Genomic DNA, 17,646 nt, shown 5'->3' with positions numbered 1-17,646 from the left:
TGTTTTCAATTCAACAAAAAATATTATAACAACAAAAATAATTATAATAAATGTAAAATATTGGAAAAAAATAATATATATATATATAGTTTTAAACAACCTTAAATAAAGTGTAATTGCATTAATATAAAATACTATGATTAATATATATTTAATATATTATTTGTTAAATATTAATTATAACTTTAATAATTTTAATATCGATAATAAATATGTTTTTTTCCTATAAAACTATAATTTTTGTTRTTATAATAAATAATGCATTTTATCGATAKATTTGGTTATAGCATATATATATATATATATATAGAATATTCAATCTATGATAATAATAATATATATATATATACTGTATATAGTATTTATTAAACATCAATATTATTACAGTATATATATATATATATATATCAAAAAGTAATGTATAAAACATGCACTAAATTATTGATTTTTTTTTGTGTTGTTGTTGTATTAAATTTTCAATGTTATGTCTGTGGCCTAAATTTTATAGTACAGTATATACTGTATATATATATAACTTATATATATACCGTGTATTTGTATGATATCTACCATAACCAGGCATTAATTATAAGTCAAGTTCACCGCACAACCATAACATACTGTATATAAAATTTTTATTTTTTGAAAAAAATAAAATAAATATTGTAGGATATTTTATAGAGCACAGGTAGGTATCCTAGCGCGCGCACACATACATGCATACATACATATACATACGTATAAATAATTAATAGGCTAATTAGATTTGATAGATTTAAATATGTTTTTTTTAAAAAAACATTAAATATTAGTGTAAATCATATCATAATTAATTAACTAAAAAATAATCTAATCTAATCATATATCTAATATATATATATCAGTGTAAATATATCAATGGCATAATATCCATAACAATAGTTATCAAAAACTTGATCATAATTTTTTTTTTGTTTAATTAAATCAATTATCACCATGGATATATATATACTACTGTATATATGCATTTTCAAAATTTACTTATATATATATATAAAAAAAATTAGCATATCAATGCCCATCATCTAACAGTTATTATCACAATTATGTATATAATATACATATATATATATATACCGGTATATATATATATGCAGTCTATTATATAATATTAAGCATTTTTTAACATTAGACATTAATTATTATAACACATTTTAATATATATATACAGTTTTTTTCTATCAAATATATTATATATATATATATACAGTAAAACATGTTAAGTAATTTTTGTTGTTGTCATAAATTTTATGCTTTAAATGCAATTTGATTTTAATAGTTGAAAGTGAAAATGAAAGTTAGTGAGTGAGTGAGTGAGTGAGTGAGTGAGTAAATGAGTGCATAAAACAGTTAATGCTAGATTGGATATATAATATTCACCCACACACTTACTATTAATATCAATGAATGTCATTAACAATATTATTATTATTACACAACTATTTTCATTCATCAAATATATGCCTTAATATACTGTATATCAGTATATATATATATATATAATTTGTTTTTTTTATATAAGCAAATTACTTACAAACTAAAAGTAGCGCTAAATACTGTTTTATTTACTAAATATACAGTTTATATATATATATATATATATTTACTGTAAATATTTATTATTTAATAATATAAGATATTTCATTAACGTTTAAATGAATTTTTCATAGAATACTATAAATATCTAAACAATTTTGTTTATTTAGAATTATATATCAAATATTATTAAATAATTTTAATTAAAACTAACATTTTTAATATATATATTATTTAGAATTTTTTTTAAATAAATAAAAATAATGRTTTATTATTAATTTATTTATTTTGTTTTTTTTATATAATATAAAATGAATTAATAAATAAAATAAAAAGTGCAATAAAATTAATTTATTATTTCAATCTATATTAACAAAATAAAACTAAAAACAAATAATTTTCATTTGATAATTTAAAAACAAAAAACAAAATCATTTGGGAATTTATATTTATAAATAAACAATAATTTTTTTTTGTTATTGCTTTCATCCAAAAAACTAACTTGTTAATATGTTTTTAAAAAAATAATAATAAAGTAAACTAGGTAAACAAAAATGTTTTAAATTTCTCATCTAGATAAAATAATATATTGTTATATATATATATTGTATATACTGTATAAACAGAGTCTAAGATGACATTTAATAATAGACATTAAACTCTGGAGACGGTGTGTGTGTGTGTATGTATGTGTGTGTCTGTATGTATGTATGTATGTGTGTGTGTGTGTGTGTGTATGTGTGTGTCTGTAAATCTACAAAAGTGTGTGTGTGTGTATGTATGTGTGTGTGTGTGTGTGTGTGTGTGTGTGTGTGTGTGTGTGTGTGTGTGTGTGTGTGTGTGTGTGTGAAAAACAAATCTACAAAAGTGTGTGTGTGTGTATGTATGTGTGTGTCTGTATGTATGTATGTATGTATGTGTGTGTGTGTGTGTGTGTATGTATGTGTGTGTCTGTATGTATGTATGTATGTATGTGTGTGTGTGTGTGTATGTATGTGTGAAAAACAAATCTACAAAAGTGTGTGTGTGTGTGTGACGTAAACTACTGTATATACAATATATATAGTATATATAAAATACATCATAAGGTTATACCGTATATACWGTACATATAGTGAAAGAGAAAAAATAGGTATTAGACACAGATTATACAACAACTATTATTATACAGTACATGTGTAGTGCAAGGATAGGTAGGGTAGGAAAAAAAGGGGGAAGGGGGATGGAAGAGTGGGTGAGCGAGTGTKTGTGTGTGTGTGTGAGTGTGAGTGAGTGAGTGTTAACACTTAAAAAAAAGTCAGTTTCAACAGAGCCGGACATTTATTTTTTTTTGGGTTCACTAACACTATTGATAGACCACAAAGAAAATAATATATATATGAAATATCTGGTTATGTAATGCATTGGGAATATGGAGGGTCTAAGGTCTCTCTCTCTCTCTCTCTCTCTCTCTCTCTCTCTATGTGTGTGTGTGTGTGTAAGTATAGTATAATAATATAGTAAAAAAAAGTTTGTATTGTATAATATAGTAGAGCATAACATAATTTTGTTGTTGTTTTTGGTGTTCAAAAAAAAAGTGAAAGTATAGTTAAATTAGACATATTAAAAAAAATATATGATGCTAAATGTGATTGATAATTTTTTKTTGTTGATCACACATAAATCCCTATACAGTATACACATTTATTTTAATATATTAATATATTTAAAGGATTCACTGTATATATATTGAAATGCATATTATATATATATATATATAATGTGAACACATTTACATTGTATATTGAATAGTATTTGGCATATATATATATATATTATATAGCCATATATATATAAATTATATACAGTATATTGTATGCTCTATTTTCCCATTGAATATGTTAGATATATATTATATATTCAATATCATGTATATTACATATGTTTTTTGTGTAACAATTCAAATATATACATAAATGATGTCATTTTTTTAAACAACTACAATATAGCAACTATTAAATAAAAAAGTATTTTGTATTATATATTCAATATCAATGCAATTCAATATAACACATACAATATAGCAACTATTGTATTTTGTACTAGATAAATTATATTGCAAACACACACACACACACACACACACACACACAGCCATATGAACATACATACATAAAATACTACCAGTGCTCTCTAAAATTCAAGGCCGACATCATTCACACACACACACACACACACACACACACACACACACACACACACACACACACACACACACACACACACACACACACACACACACACACACACACACATACATACATACAACTACATAAACATACACATATACATACACACACACACACATACACATGCATACATACATATACACACACACACTTACATACACACACACACACACATACACATGCATACATACATATACACACACTTTCCTGAATACAGTGTAAACCAAATATAGCTAACACACAAATCCATTGAAAAGTGCTTACATAAAATGGATTACAGTACACACTGTAAAATTATATATATATATATATATATACTGTAATAATCAATGATATACACTGTATTATACAGTATATATAAATTATATATACGTATATAAAAAWWTTTTTACAGTATTTATTATGCTGCAAAAAAATTTTTTTGGGCGACAAATTTTTTTTTATTACACAATAATATAATATAATAATTATTATATTATTTGAAAACCACTACAAATACTACTACTACTACTACTACTACTACTACTACTACTACAAGCCCTTGATTGATAAGACATTCATCCCTCGCAATAAGTGTCATATAAAACACAAAATTTTATAACTAAATACTGTATTTCATTATCTTACCTGATTGTGTGTGTGTGTGTGTAAAAGTGTTTAAGCATATTATGTATTTTTTTTTGAATATATATATATAAAAAAAAAAATAAATTTCTCACTGAAATTAAAAATGTCTTAAATATTAATGATAGTAGCAATCGTTTTATTGCATACACCAAATGCAATACATTTTATAGCAATACATTGCTTGAAGAGGTAGCAAACAAACCAAACCAAACAAACAAAAAAATGAGATAATGTCTGGAATAGGCTATCATCACCAATACATACAAAAAGCATATATATATATATATATATATATCTATGTGTACTGTATATTGAAAATATGGTAGTTTATGGGGGGAGGGGAGATGTATGTATGTATACTATATGTGTGATTTGAATGGGAATCATACATACAATAACCAAACAACCATGCAATATATATATATATATATATATATAAACATATGGACACACAAAAACGGTATGTGCAATTTGGGGGGGGGTGAAAAAAACGGTATGTTTAGGATAGGAAAGTGGTGCAGGAATTTTTCAATTATAAAAGGGGGGGGAAGGCAAAAAAAAATTGTGCCGAAAAAAAGGGTCACAACAAATGTGTGGGATTGTTGTGTGTGTGTGTGTGTGTGTGACATGTTTTTAGTTTGTAGTTATCCCCCCCCCTACTACAGCCATAACTAAGCTATAGGTAATTTACATTTAGTGTTAACAAATGCATATAAACACTACTAACTAGGCTATAAATTATTCACATTTGTAATACAGTATATAATAAATATATTTATATATATGAATGAATATATTACATAACAATAATAATAATACAACTATAATATTGTATAACATTAAAGCAATTGATGGGCAATTGATGGTAAGGGACAGGGACAGGGGTGTGCAAATAATATCTATTCATCATAACTACTAGTGCCCAAAAAAAAATAATAATGCTTACCCGGGCCGTGATCTTGTTGTTGATGATGATGATGGCGATGATGCTATCGGTTAATAGTTAGGTCGTGCCCTTCAATTGTAACGTTTGAATCAATTGATGTGTGTTTTAACAAATGCAATGATATAAATGCAATACAAATACAAATAATAATAATATTCACATAGATTTTCAAAATAGATATTTCCAATATCAATATAATATCAAACACTTATAATATATATATATATTTATTTAAATATATAACACATAGCATAACGTAACACTTGGAGTAAGGAGAGAGAGAGAGAGATAGAGAGGGAGAGTGTGTGAGAGAGAGAGAGAGAGACTACTAGTGCTGCACAGCATATATATAATAATCAATTGACAATATTGCTGATCATCAATGATAAACCAAATGCTATCATCATTTGATTTGCTAATTGTGCCATCAGTTCAAATGGTCTCTCCATTTATATAACATTTGCTAATAAATAAATAACTGCTAAAAATTTTGTTGTATAAAAAAATACAATATATATATATATATATATCTAATATATTCTCTCACCCTCTCCTTATATCACACACACACTATACATATATATATATAAACAACAACTGAAACCATTTTTATAGCTATATTTTTAAAGCCTTACACAGTATAGCCAACTGCTATATAATACCCTTAAACTATTACAGACACTGCTGATAGAGGGTAGCGAACGCACGCGCAACACACCTACCAGTGCTCTCTCTCTCTTTGACTCTCTCTCTCTCTCTCTCTCTTTGACTCTCTCTCTCTCTCTCTCTCTCTCTCTCTCTCTCTCTCTCTCTCTCTCTCTCTCTCTCTTGACTCTCTCTCTCTCTCTCTCTCTCTCTCTCTCTCTCTCTCTCTCTCTCTCTCTTTGACTCTCTCTCTCTCTCTAAGCAATTCATGTTTTCTGTATCCCTGATCATTCTCTCTCTCTCTCTCTCTCTCTCTCTCTCTCTCTCTCTCTCTCTCTCTCTCTCTCTCTCTCTCTTTCTCTCTCTTTTTCCTACTACTCTCACTAACTCACTCATCCAGTTCCTCTCATTATCTCCCTGTATACCTCCCCCTCTCTCTCTCTCTCTTTCAGTCAGTCAGTGTTTATGCCCTTTACGTGCCTATGCACTCAACCAGTGCTCTCTCTCTCTCTCTCTCTCTCTCTCACTTTGTAGCTGTTTGTCCCTTTCTATCTCCCTTTCCTTCTCCCAATGCCTGTCCTGTCGCCCCCCCTTTTTCTCCTTGCAATCTCAGTGTACGGCCAGCGAACTGTCAGCCCTTTGGCTTTGACTGACTGAATAGATATACGAACAGACCTTTTAAGCAAAAAATATATATAAGTCTTCACTCTCTTTCTCTCTCTTATATATACTGTATTTCTGACATAAAACTAGAATAGATTGGAACTGGAGATAGCTATACATACTGTTCCGTACATACATACGAGTAGAGAGACGGACTTAAGTAGAAATCCATGTGCTGCTGCCTATAGTTCTCCCTCCCTGTCCCACACAGATGTGTGTGCCCTTTATATTATTATTATTATTATTATTATTATTATTATTATTATTATTTTGCTTGACTTTAAATTTCCACATTTGTATCAGTTTACTAACAGTTTTGTTGTTATATACATGTGTGTGTGTGTGTGTGTGTGTGTGTGTGTGTGTGTGTACAGCATATATTCAGTATATGTAGGATACAGTATAATATATAAACACTAATAATTTTTTTCCCACAAATCATTAATCAATTAATCATTATCATAATACAGTACAAAAAAATGCTATTTTATGATTGCAATATCAATTGCTAATCAATTAGTGTTTTACTTGTATTGCATTTACATATATCATACAGTGTATATACAATATATAAATAATAATAATAATAATAATAAAAATTTATATATCATTGAAATTATACAATATTATTATTATTATTATTCAATTAATTGTATTAATTGTACGATCGATCAATATAAGTTTATACTGTATAAATTATATTTATATATGATAGCTTAATAAATTAGTATAAATTAATTTTAATATAAATTTATATAAAAATTTTATGTGCATATACCGTAAACTTATATATATATATATATACAGTATATATATACTGTACTTAACTCGCTAATATAGATACTAATTAACATGGTTATAAAATTAGCTTAATTAATAAATATAATATTTATTTTACAAATATAATATTTATTTTACAAATATATTGTATATGCATATAAATAATGTATAAAATGTTGTTTATATCATATATACAATAATAATATATTCTATAACTTTGTATATCATTCCCGGGATTCACAAATATATATATATATATATATATATATATTCATATATACATTCATATATATATATACATATATGTAAAGGGTTTTATATGCTTATGTTTGATGAAATGGTTTAGCGAGGGGGGAGGATGGGTCGGCCGGTTAGCTAATAATGCAAACAACTACTAATACTAATGCATTGTTGAAAACTAAATAATTTACTGAATCATTTTCATTATCGAAAATATATTATTTTTTAAAAAAATTACAATAATTATATATACAGTTATATATACAGTATTTATTATATGTTTTTTGATAAGTGTGTGAAAGTTGAGTACACACTGTCACACTTTATTTTTGCAAAAAAAACATTGAATTTAATTAAAATCTAATTATATTTTGTATCAAATATCAGATTTAAATAAAAAGAAAACATAAATTTTTATTGTACAATAGAAACCAAATAAAATATTTATTATGTGTTTATATATATATAGTTAAAATGTATAAACTTTGACATTTGTTGCTTTTTTTTGTTATATACAATATTTCTTAATTTAATATATCAATATATACTGTATAATAAAAATTAATATATATTTATATATTGTATCTTATTTTGTTGCAATAATTTTATTAACAACTTATATTAATATATATATTTTTCAAAATTTATTAGTATCATATACACTATATATATATATATATATATATACTGTATATATATAATATATAGTATATTTATAAAGCAAAATGCGTGTCTGATAGACATATCAGTTAAATTTTTTAGACAAAATATTATATATATATATATATATACTTAAATATATATATAATAATTACATATATCATATTACAAACATATATCCTATTGCAATATATACATTAGTATTATTGACTTAGATTATTAAAAAAAGTACATACATTGAAAAATATATGTCAATTTTTAATTTTATTGACAATTTAATATTATAATTTGATTTTGTTTTTTTTTTGGTAAATATATCCGGATAATATTTTTTTATTTAAAAAACTATTTGCATAGTCAATGTCGTCAACAATTAATTTGCTAAATCATATGCTAGCCGTCTATATTGACATAAACAATGTATGACAACATATGTGTTTTTTTTATATTTTATCATCAAATTTAATAACAAACAAAATATACTGTATTTTTTGTATACTTCTTATATTATTATTATTATTATTATTATTTTAGCTAACTTTTAGTAACTATCATTAGTAATTACAATGCATTATTTATTATCTCATATGAATAAAAAAAATAATATTTTTGAATTAAAAATATTAATTGCAAAAATATTATACAACAACTTAACAAAAACAATAATTTATATGATATTAATTATATCAATATATATATATATATATATATATATATATACAGAATATATGACAACAAAAACAATATCAAAAATATTGTATATAATTAAAATTACAATTAATTTATCTAGAATTATAACAAACTTTTTAGTTTTATTTTGATTTATTATAAATATATTTTTACTGTATATGCAATATAAATATTATTTAACTTAAAAATCATTAAATATTACTAATCATTAAAAAATAATAGGAATATTCTGTTGCCATAAACAACAGTTCATACCATACATACATACATATATACATACATACATACAGTTAGTTACTGTACATACAGTTACGTACAGTTATAGAGTTCAAGTTCATGAACATAATCAATAGCACACATACAGTGTATACCTACCTATATAAACAACAATTGAATTTTTTTTAAAAATTGAAATTTTCTTAAATATTATTTTACTCATGTTTTTATTTATTTTATTTTACATTAATTATAATATAGACATAAATTGTTTAAGCTAATAATATGTTAAATTTTATGTTGATAAGATAAATATCTAAATTATAATTACAAAAAAAAATATAATTAAAAAAATGACTACTTATTTATTTACAAAATATTTGCAAATATARTATTTCAATTTTTTGTTGTTTTGAATAAATGCTTTTGAGATAATTAAAAAAAAAAAAAAAAAAATTTCTACATTGTCCTGGATAATAATAATAATAATAATCAATTTATATATAAATATCAAATTTTATAATATAAAAAAAATTACTGAAAACTGTTGACATTTTTATTTTTAATAGTTATGTATATTTGTAAAAACAAAAATTTTCAATTAAAATAAAACATTTTTATTTATTTTTATATATATATAWAWAAAATACTACATTAATACTATAATTTGATAATTGTCTACTAATTGTCTCAATTAATTTAATATTATATAATATTTTTAGAAAACATATATATAAAAATTTTATTAATTAAAAATTATTTAAAAAAACAAATCTATATATTTTATTAATTATCTGTAATACTATGAAATTATTTTTTTATTTCTTAAAAAATAAATTTTCTAAAGAAAACAAAAATAATTTACTGTTTTTATTAACCGTTAAATTTTTTTAATTCAAATACAATGGGAAATATTAGTAATAAACAACATTTATTTCTAAGAAAAAATAATAATACATTAATTGTATTATTATTAGTAGTAGTATTATTATTATTAATACTTCAATAATATTAAAGCAAAAAAAAATATAAAAATTTGTAAAATATTAAATATAATTTTTTTTTGTAAAAATACATTATTTACCGGATGTTATTAATGTAACAAATTATTACAAATCATATTAAATTATAATTGTATTTTGCACTCAATGAAAAAAAAATCATAATTTTTATTTTAATTCTAATAAAACTTAAATAAATATATTTTTAGGTAACTAAATAATAATAATAATAATAGATAAATTATTTGAATTTTAAAATGCAAATTTTATCAATTAGTATAAAACTTAAAATTTTTAAATTCAAATTAAAATCACTATAAATATACATACATTATATAAACACATTCAGTAAACAAAAATTGATTTTTTTAAATTATTTTGCATTAATAAAGATATCGGAAATTATATCATAAATATTTTCTTTTATATTTTATATTTTGCAAAAAAATAATATGTATTGTGAAAAATTATCTGGCTAAAAATACAATTTAAATAAACAAATATATATATATATTATTATACATTGTGTTAAAAACATACCCATATATTTTAATGTCAACAATAATATCAATAACAAAATGAATATATATATATATATATATATATAAATATATTGTATTTATTTATTTATGAATTTGTTGTTTGATTTTTAATATATTTTTAATATATCAGGATTTTTCATGTCTAAAAATAAACACTTATTTTTCACCTTTTAAAATGTCAAATGTTTATATACTATAACAAACATTTAATAATGTGTTTGTGTATATTATATAATATATGTTATATAATATATACAATACATAAAATTCAATCATTTTTTTCCGCAAATAAACACATTTTCTTTATTATTGTGTTTATTAGTATATATTTTTTGAGATATAATATAACACAAAAATATTTCTCACAATTAGACAAATATTTATCATTATTATTATTATTTCCAAATAATCTTTCAATGTTTCTGGTATTGCATTATAAATATAAATAACATTTAATAATACATTTATTTTAGTRGGAAAAATGTGAAAATATTTTTAAAAAAAATATTAGACGTAAGACAAAAATGCAAATATTTTTATATTATGTTAAAAATGTTTTTCTATTATTATTATTATGTATTTTACTATTARAAGTAATATATATATATATTAATGTATAAGTTATTTATAGTAATAATTAATACTGTAGTCGACACATATAATAATATATCAACTAATACAGTACATCCCTGTAATGTTAGGTAAATATTTGTTGAAACAAATTGAATAGAAATGATTATGTAGTTATTATTTTTTAAAAAAAAAATAACTAAAAAATTTTAATAATAATAATAGTAATAATAATTTTGAATGTCAAACATACAATATATGTATAACAATTTTAATAAATATATTATTATTATTATTATTTGATACCCACACCTGATTGATACAAAATGTTTATTCATTTGACAATTTTTTGTTGTAAACTATTGATAAAAATTATAAATTGATAAATATATATATATATATAAAAAACATATATATAAGCAAATAATATCAATAAACAGATTTTTGAAAAGCAAAAATATTTGTGTGTAAAAATAATTGTTTGTAAAATTAAAAAATAAATTTTTATTTTTCTCAAATACTTGAAATAAATGTCAAATTGTTTTTTTGATGTTGTTTGTGGACAATATTATTGAAAAATATTTTTTGGTTGTATATTATATATTATATAAAAATAAAAATATAAGTCTAAACATACAAAAAAATAGTTAATATTTTTACAATACTATTAAATATATATTAAAAAACGTATTATTTTGGCATAAAATATTGGGTATACAGTATTTTTTATAATATAAGTAATATTTTTATAATATATCTATATATTTTATAATATATCTATATTTTTTATAATATATCTATATTTTTATAATATATCTATATTTTTTATAATATATCTATATTTTTTATAATATATATAGTTATAATACATATATTTATAATATATATATATATATATATATTATTTTATTTGTACACTTTTAGCGAGTGCTGGATCCGGGGACTCATTGTGTTGATTGTGCCGTACAATAGTTGCTTACTGTCCAACAACCGGGCCTCCCGTTCCTTGTAATACACGATATAGATATAACTGGTTAACAAACAGCTGGTTCCCAACAGAGACAATACGATCCCTGATATTATGCTAAGCAATGTTTGATTGTCAGGTGTTAGCTCTGTATAAATATATATGTAATTATAATTTAGAAAAATATTTTAGAAATAATAATAAATTTGTAAAAAAAATTAGTATTAAGGTTTCTCAGGTATAAATCAAGACTATTAAAATTATTATAATATTTTTTAAAAAATAAAAATATGATCTTAAATAATAGTAATAATAATTATAATAAATTTGTAAAAAAAATTAGTATTAAGGTTTCTGAGGTTTAAATCAAGATTATTAAAATTATTATAATATTTAAAAAAAATATGATCTTAAATAATAGTAATAATAATAATAATAATAATAATAATAATATTATAATAATAATTATAATAAAATAAAATTATAATAAATAATGTATTAGTAAAAAAAATAAGTATTAAGGTTTCTCATGTTTAAATCAGGACTATTAAAATTATTATAATATTTTTTTTAAAAAAAATATGATCTTAAATAATAGTAATAATATTAATATAATAATAATTATAATAAAATTATAATAATAATAATAATGTATTAGTAAAAAAGTATTAAGGTTTCTCATATTTAAATTGACATTTAAAAAAAATATGATCTTAAACAATTATCAAGGTCAACAATATTTAAACTTTTTTTAAAAAATAAAATTTTCTTAAACATCACTTATATGGTTTTTTTTGACAAATTATTTTTTTTAAAAAATAAATGTTTCTTAAATATTATTTCTATGGTTTTTTTAACAGATTATTTAAAAAATTAAATTATTTAATAATACAAAAGTCAATTACATATAAGTGCTAATTGAATAATAATAATATCTAGGTATGTGTTAGCACCCACCTACTGAACAGGACAGTTGACTTTCATCGAACTGGCAGTTAATATAGGAATCGCATCGATAGATATCATGAATACATTTACGGGGTTCGCATAAAAAGTAATGTTTTGGACAGTCGTCGTCATCGTCGTCGCCAATCTCTACATAAATATATATACAAATTATTATTAATAATAAGTAATAATAATAATTAATAATAAAATAATAATTAGTAACAAAATAATAATTAGTAATAATAATAATAAGTAATAATAATAATTAGTAATAAAATAATAATTAGTAACAAAATAATAATTAGTAATAATAATAATAATAAGTGATTATTATTTTATATTTAGTTATTTCCAAAAAAAATATTATTTTATATTATATGCAAAATTATATACAATTAGTTATATACAATAATAACAAACAAATGTAAATCTATGAGATAATTAAATTATAAAAAAATAAATAAATAATTAAAATTTAAAATTTTATGATTGCCTGCAACGATGCTGACCTTTACAAATGTTAGACAATTTTATTTTATTATATAAATATATATATATATATATATATATATATATATAGATAACGTCTAATAATATGATAATTTATATTTTAAAAACTATTTTTTGACAAAAAAAATATATTTTAAAAATTATAAAAAACAAAACTTTCTAATATTAGGTAATATAAAATCTATGATATAGTTTATACTTTAATTTGAATTTAACTTTTTAGCGGCATTTAATTATTTTTACTTTTATTTTTGTTAATKTTAAAATGTTAATAAAACTTTATAATGTAGAAATAATCTCTATATAWTTATACTATATTAAATTATATAAATTTTATTAAATTTTTTTGTTTGTTTGTTTGATGTTTTATTTATGTTATATATTAAATTGAATAATAATTCTATATAAATAAACTGTTATATACAGTATATTCTAACTAATATATTGATACTGTACTGTATTAGACAAATTTATGCCATTATATATTATATTATATATATATATATATATATATATATATATACAGTAATATTAAATATTATAACTTATTATAATTTATAAGCAACTATTTGACGTCAAATGTGTAAATATATTTACTATAAAAATATATATACAATATATTAAACATTTGAAATATTGACATACTTTAGCTTATATTTATATAATATCTATCATACAAAATAAAATACATTTAAAATAGTAAGTAGTTTTGACCAAATAATTATCATAATTTTTTTTATATATATATATATAAATATTTTATACATTTAAAACTGGACTTTTGAAACATTCAAGAAAATTTAAAACTATAATAATTAGATAATACTGTAACTGTAATTACAAATGTATAGTAAAAACTAAATACTGGACTCTGGATTTTTTTTGAAAAAAATAAATTTAGTATGCAAATAATAAATTATCCTGGCTGCTAATTTATAAATATAAATTGTCACCTAACACAATTTAAAACATATGTCATTATAAAAACAAAAAATTAGATAAAAAAAATAAAACTATCAAATATATTATTTAATAGTATTATTTAATAAATTATAAGTAGAGTTCAATTACATTTACAACAAAAAAAATTATCTATTAATGTTTGCAAAATTTGTTTTAATTATATTTACTAACAAATTAGAAAATATTATTTTAATTATATAAATATATATATTATTTATATGTTATACTTTACTACAAAAAAATTACTTATTTATTAAACTAATTAAACTTATATACAGTATTAATAAATTACATTAAAATTGTAGAATTATTCATATATTCAAAAAAATAATTTGAGTAAAATTTTAATACAAACCTCTATAGGTTGTGATAATTAATTGCAGATCATCTCCCAGACCATTGAATTCAATGGTAACCTTTCGTCTATCATTATATTCAGTGATAACAATACTGTTATGACTGTTCAGATGATGTTGGCTCCGGTAGGCGTCGATCATTGACTTGCTATTGATGTTGACCTTATGGTCGCCGCCGGTCGTCGACTCGATGGTCACTTTGCACGCAATCTTTATCAGAGATAAACCGGCTGTCGATGAGTTGTGTTTCAATAGTTTTATGATAAGAGAACTGTTCAGTGGATCCGATCCTAACATTATCTTCGAGTCGCACAAGTCTTCCGCGTAGTCTTTCATCAAAATTTTTTTTGAACAAAAAATATTTTTTTTTAATTAATTAATTAATTAATTCAATTGATTTTTGTTTGTTTGTTTGTTGATTGGATATTAGAATATAATAGAACTAAAAAAAAAAAATTACTTACATATGGGATAGTCGTGTTTTGCACAGTTAGCATTGGATTTTAGTAAACACAATAAACTAAATACTAATAATAGTAGACTGGCTAATAAATTGTCAAACAATACAAACATGTTTGCAGACTAGTAATAGTAATAATTAATAATAATAATTATAAAAATATATATATATATATATATATAACAAATGTTAGCACTGATTATAAGTATAAATTACATGTTATTAAAAAAATGTTTGTTTTTTATTTATTACTTTAAAAATCAAACTTTAAAAAAACAATTATTCAATATTCAAAAATTATAACCAATTTTTTTAAAAACAAAATCTATTAATTGATTTTTGTAATAATTTCGTGTTAATAATTTTATTTAGCTATCAATAATAATAATAATAATACTGGTATATTGCCATTTTAATTAAATAAAATTTTTGCTGATAAACATTTTTTTTATATATTTTGAAAAATACATTATCAAAAACTATAGTGTGTATACACATACTATTACTATCATATATATATATATATATATATATATATATATATATATATATAAATAAGTAAATTAATTGATAAGAAAACACAAATATATATAATATATATATACATAACAACAGCACATATACACAGATAGATGAGCACCAGTAGGTTGTAGTGGTATATATGTATATACAGTACCGTACAGTGAATATTGACCCTCAAAAATAAATATTAAGATATCAAGCAATCGTCTAAAAACATTGTGTTGTTATATCAATCAACAACAAAAAAATACAGTAAAAATAAATTGTAATTAAAAATAAATTATTTTTATGAAAGCMATAACATGTCAAGTGATTTAATGTTTTTTTAACAAAAATATTATGAATTATTAATAATTTATATCAATATATGATTTCAATGTTTGAAAACAATTTTAAAAGGAAATACCAGATCTAATTGCTAATTGATTTATACACAAATAGTTATACATTTTTATAATATAATATTATTCAATAATGATATTAATATTGTGTTATTGTAAAATTTAACTATCAATAACAAACTATAATAATGAATTAGCATTTATTTAATTATTATATAATTTAACGATTAATATAAAATAATTTTATAATATTTTATTTAAAAAATTGTTCAGTATTTTTTGATTATAAACTTCAATTAATAATTTTTAATTAATTTGTCTTAATTTAGACAAAATTGTTTTTTTTATAATTTTAAATATAGTTAATATTAATTAATTGATTGAAATATATTTTTTTAATCCACAATATTGAATATTAATGCACTTAATATATATAATATATACTAAAATATTTATACTTAATTAGTTATAATATAGTATTAAAAAAATAATTTTATTTAATATTTATATAATATATTTATAATTCAATTAAATAAGATTAACAAATAAAAATTAATATTATTATTTTATTTAACATAATTTTTTTTATTGATTTATCAATTACAACAATTGTAATATAAAAAAATATTTAACAAATCTTTTATAGAGAGAGAGAGAGAGAGAAATTTTTTTTTTAATGATATGGCATATGATTCTTGGTTTTAATAATTTATTATACAGTAATGATAATAATTTGATAATTTACTTATTATTATTATTATTATCAAACAATAATGAGCTCAATTTGATATAATATTTAAACAATTAAAAAAAAATATTATTAATATTATTGACAAGACTTTTTAAAAAAAAATAAAAATACTTTTCATTGAATGATTAAAAAATCATTTGTATTTTAAAAAAAAAATAAAATAATTGAGTTTAAAAATAAATTGGGACCAAAAAAAAACAAACAAAATCACTATCAATGTCTTATAGCATTGAGTGTCAGCAAAAAATATATTTATATATATATAAAATAGATATTTAAAAAAAAACTTAATTGTCATAAATTATTATTATTATTATAACAATAATAATAATATAGATGTAAAGCACTTGAAAACTAACTTATTTTTTTAGTTTGCTTAAATAAATAATAATTTTTCAATAATAATAATAATAATAGTTATTATAATTATCATTGAAATATATAT

General features: G+C 20.6%; 1 protein-coding gene across 1 annotated transcript; it reads right to left on the bottom strand.

The window, feature by feature from the left end:
• Window positions 1-12,289: 12,289 nt before the first annotated feature.
• On the bottom strand, window positions 12,290-15,717 carry LOC128956165 (uncharacterized). Its single transcript, XM_054301850.1, has 4 exons — window positions 15,592-15,717; window positions 15,127-15,456; window positions 13,308-13,445; window positions 12,290-12,498 (listed from the first exon to the last, which is right to left on the bottom strand). Exons 1-4 carry the CDS (start codon window positions 15,698-15,700, stop codon window positions 12,290-12,292), a joined length of 786 nt encoding a protein of 261 aa, XP_054157825.1. The 5' UTR covers window positions 15,701-15,717.
• Between the last annotated feature and the right edge of the window lie 1,929 nt (window positions 15,718-17,646).

The sequence above is a fragment of the Oppia nitens genome, unplaced genomic scaffold (genome assembly GCF_028296485.1).
Source record: "Oppia nitens isolate AA-2021 unplaced genomic scaffold, nextdenovo-longstitch-racon4-pilon3 scaffold12_pilon_pilon_pilon, whole genome shotgun sequence".
NCBI lineage: Eukaryota > Metazoa > Arthropoda > Arachnida > Sarcoptiformes > Oppiidae > Oppia > Oppia nitens.
This window is presented reverse-complemented; position numbering and strand designations above follow the sequence as displayed.

Coding starts and splice junctions, on each gene's coding strand:
- LOC128956165 (XM_054301850.1), bottom strand. CDS start 15,700: ATGTTTGTATTGTTTGACAATTTATTAGCCAGTCTACTATTATTAGTA. Junction 15,457..15,591: donor AAAACACGACTATCCCATAT/GTAAGTAATTTT, acceptor TTTTGATGAAAG/ACTACGCGGAAGACTTGTGC. Junction 13,446..15,126: donor AATTATCACAACCTATAGAG/GTTTGTATTAAA, acceptor ATATTTATGTAG/AGATTGGCGACGACGATGAC.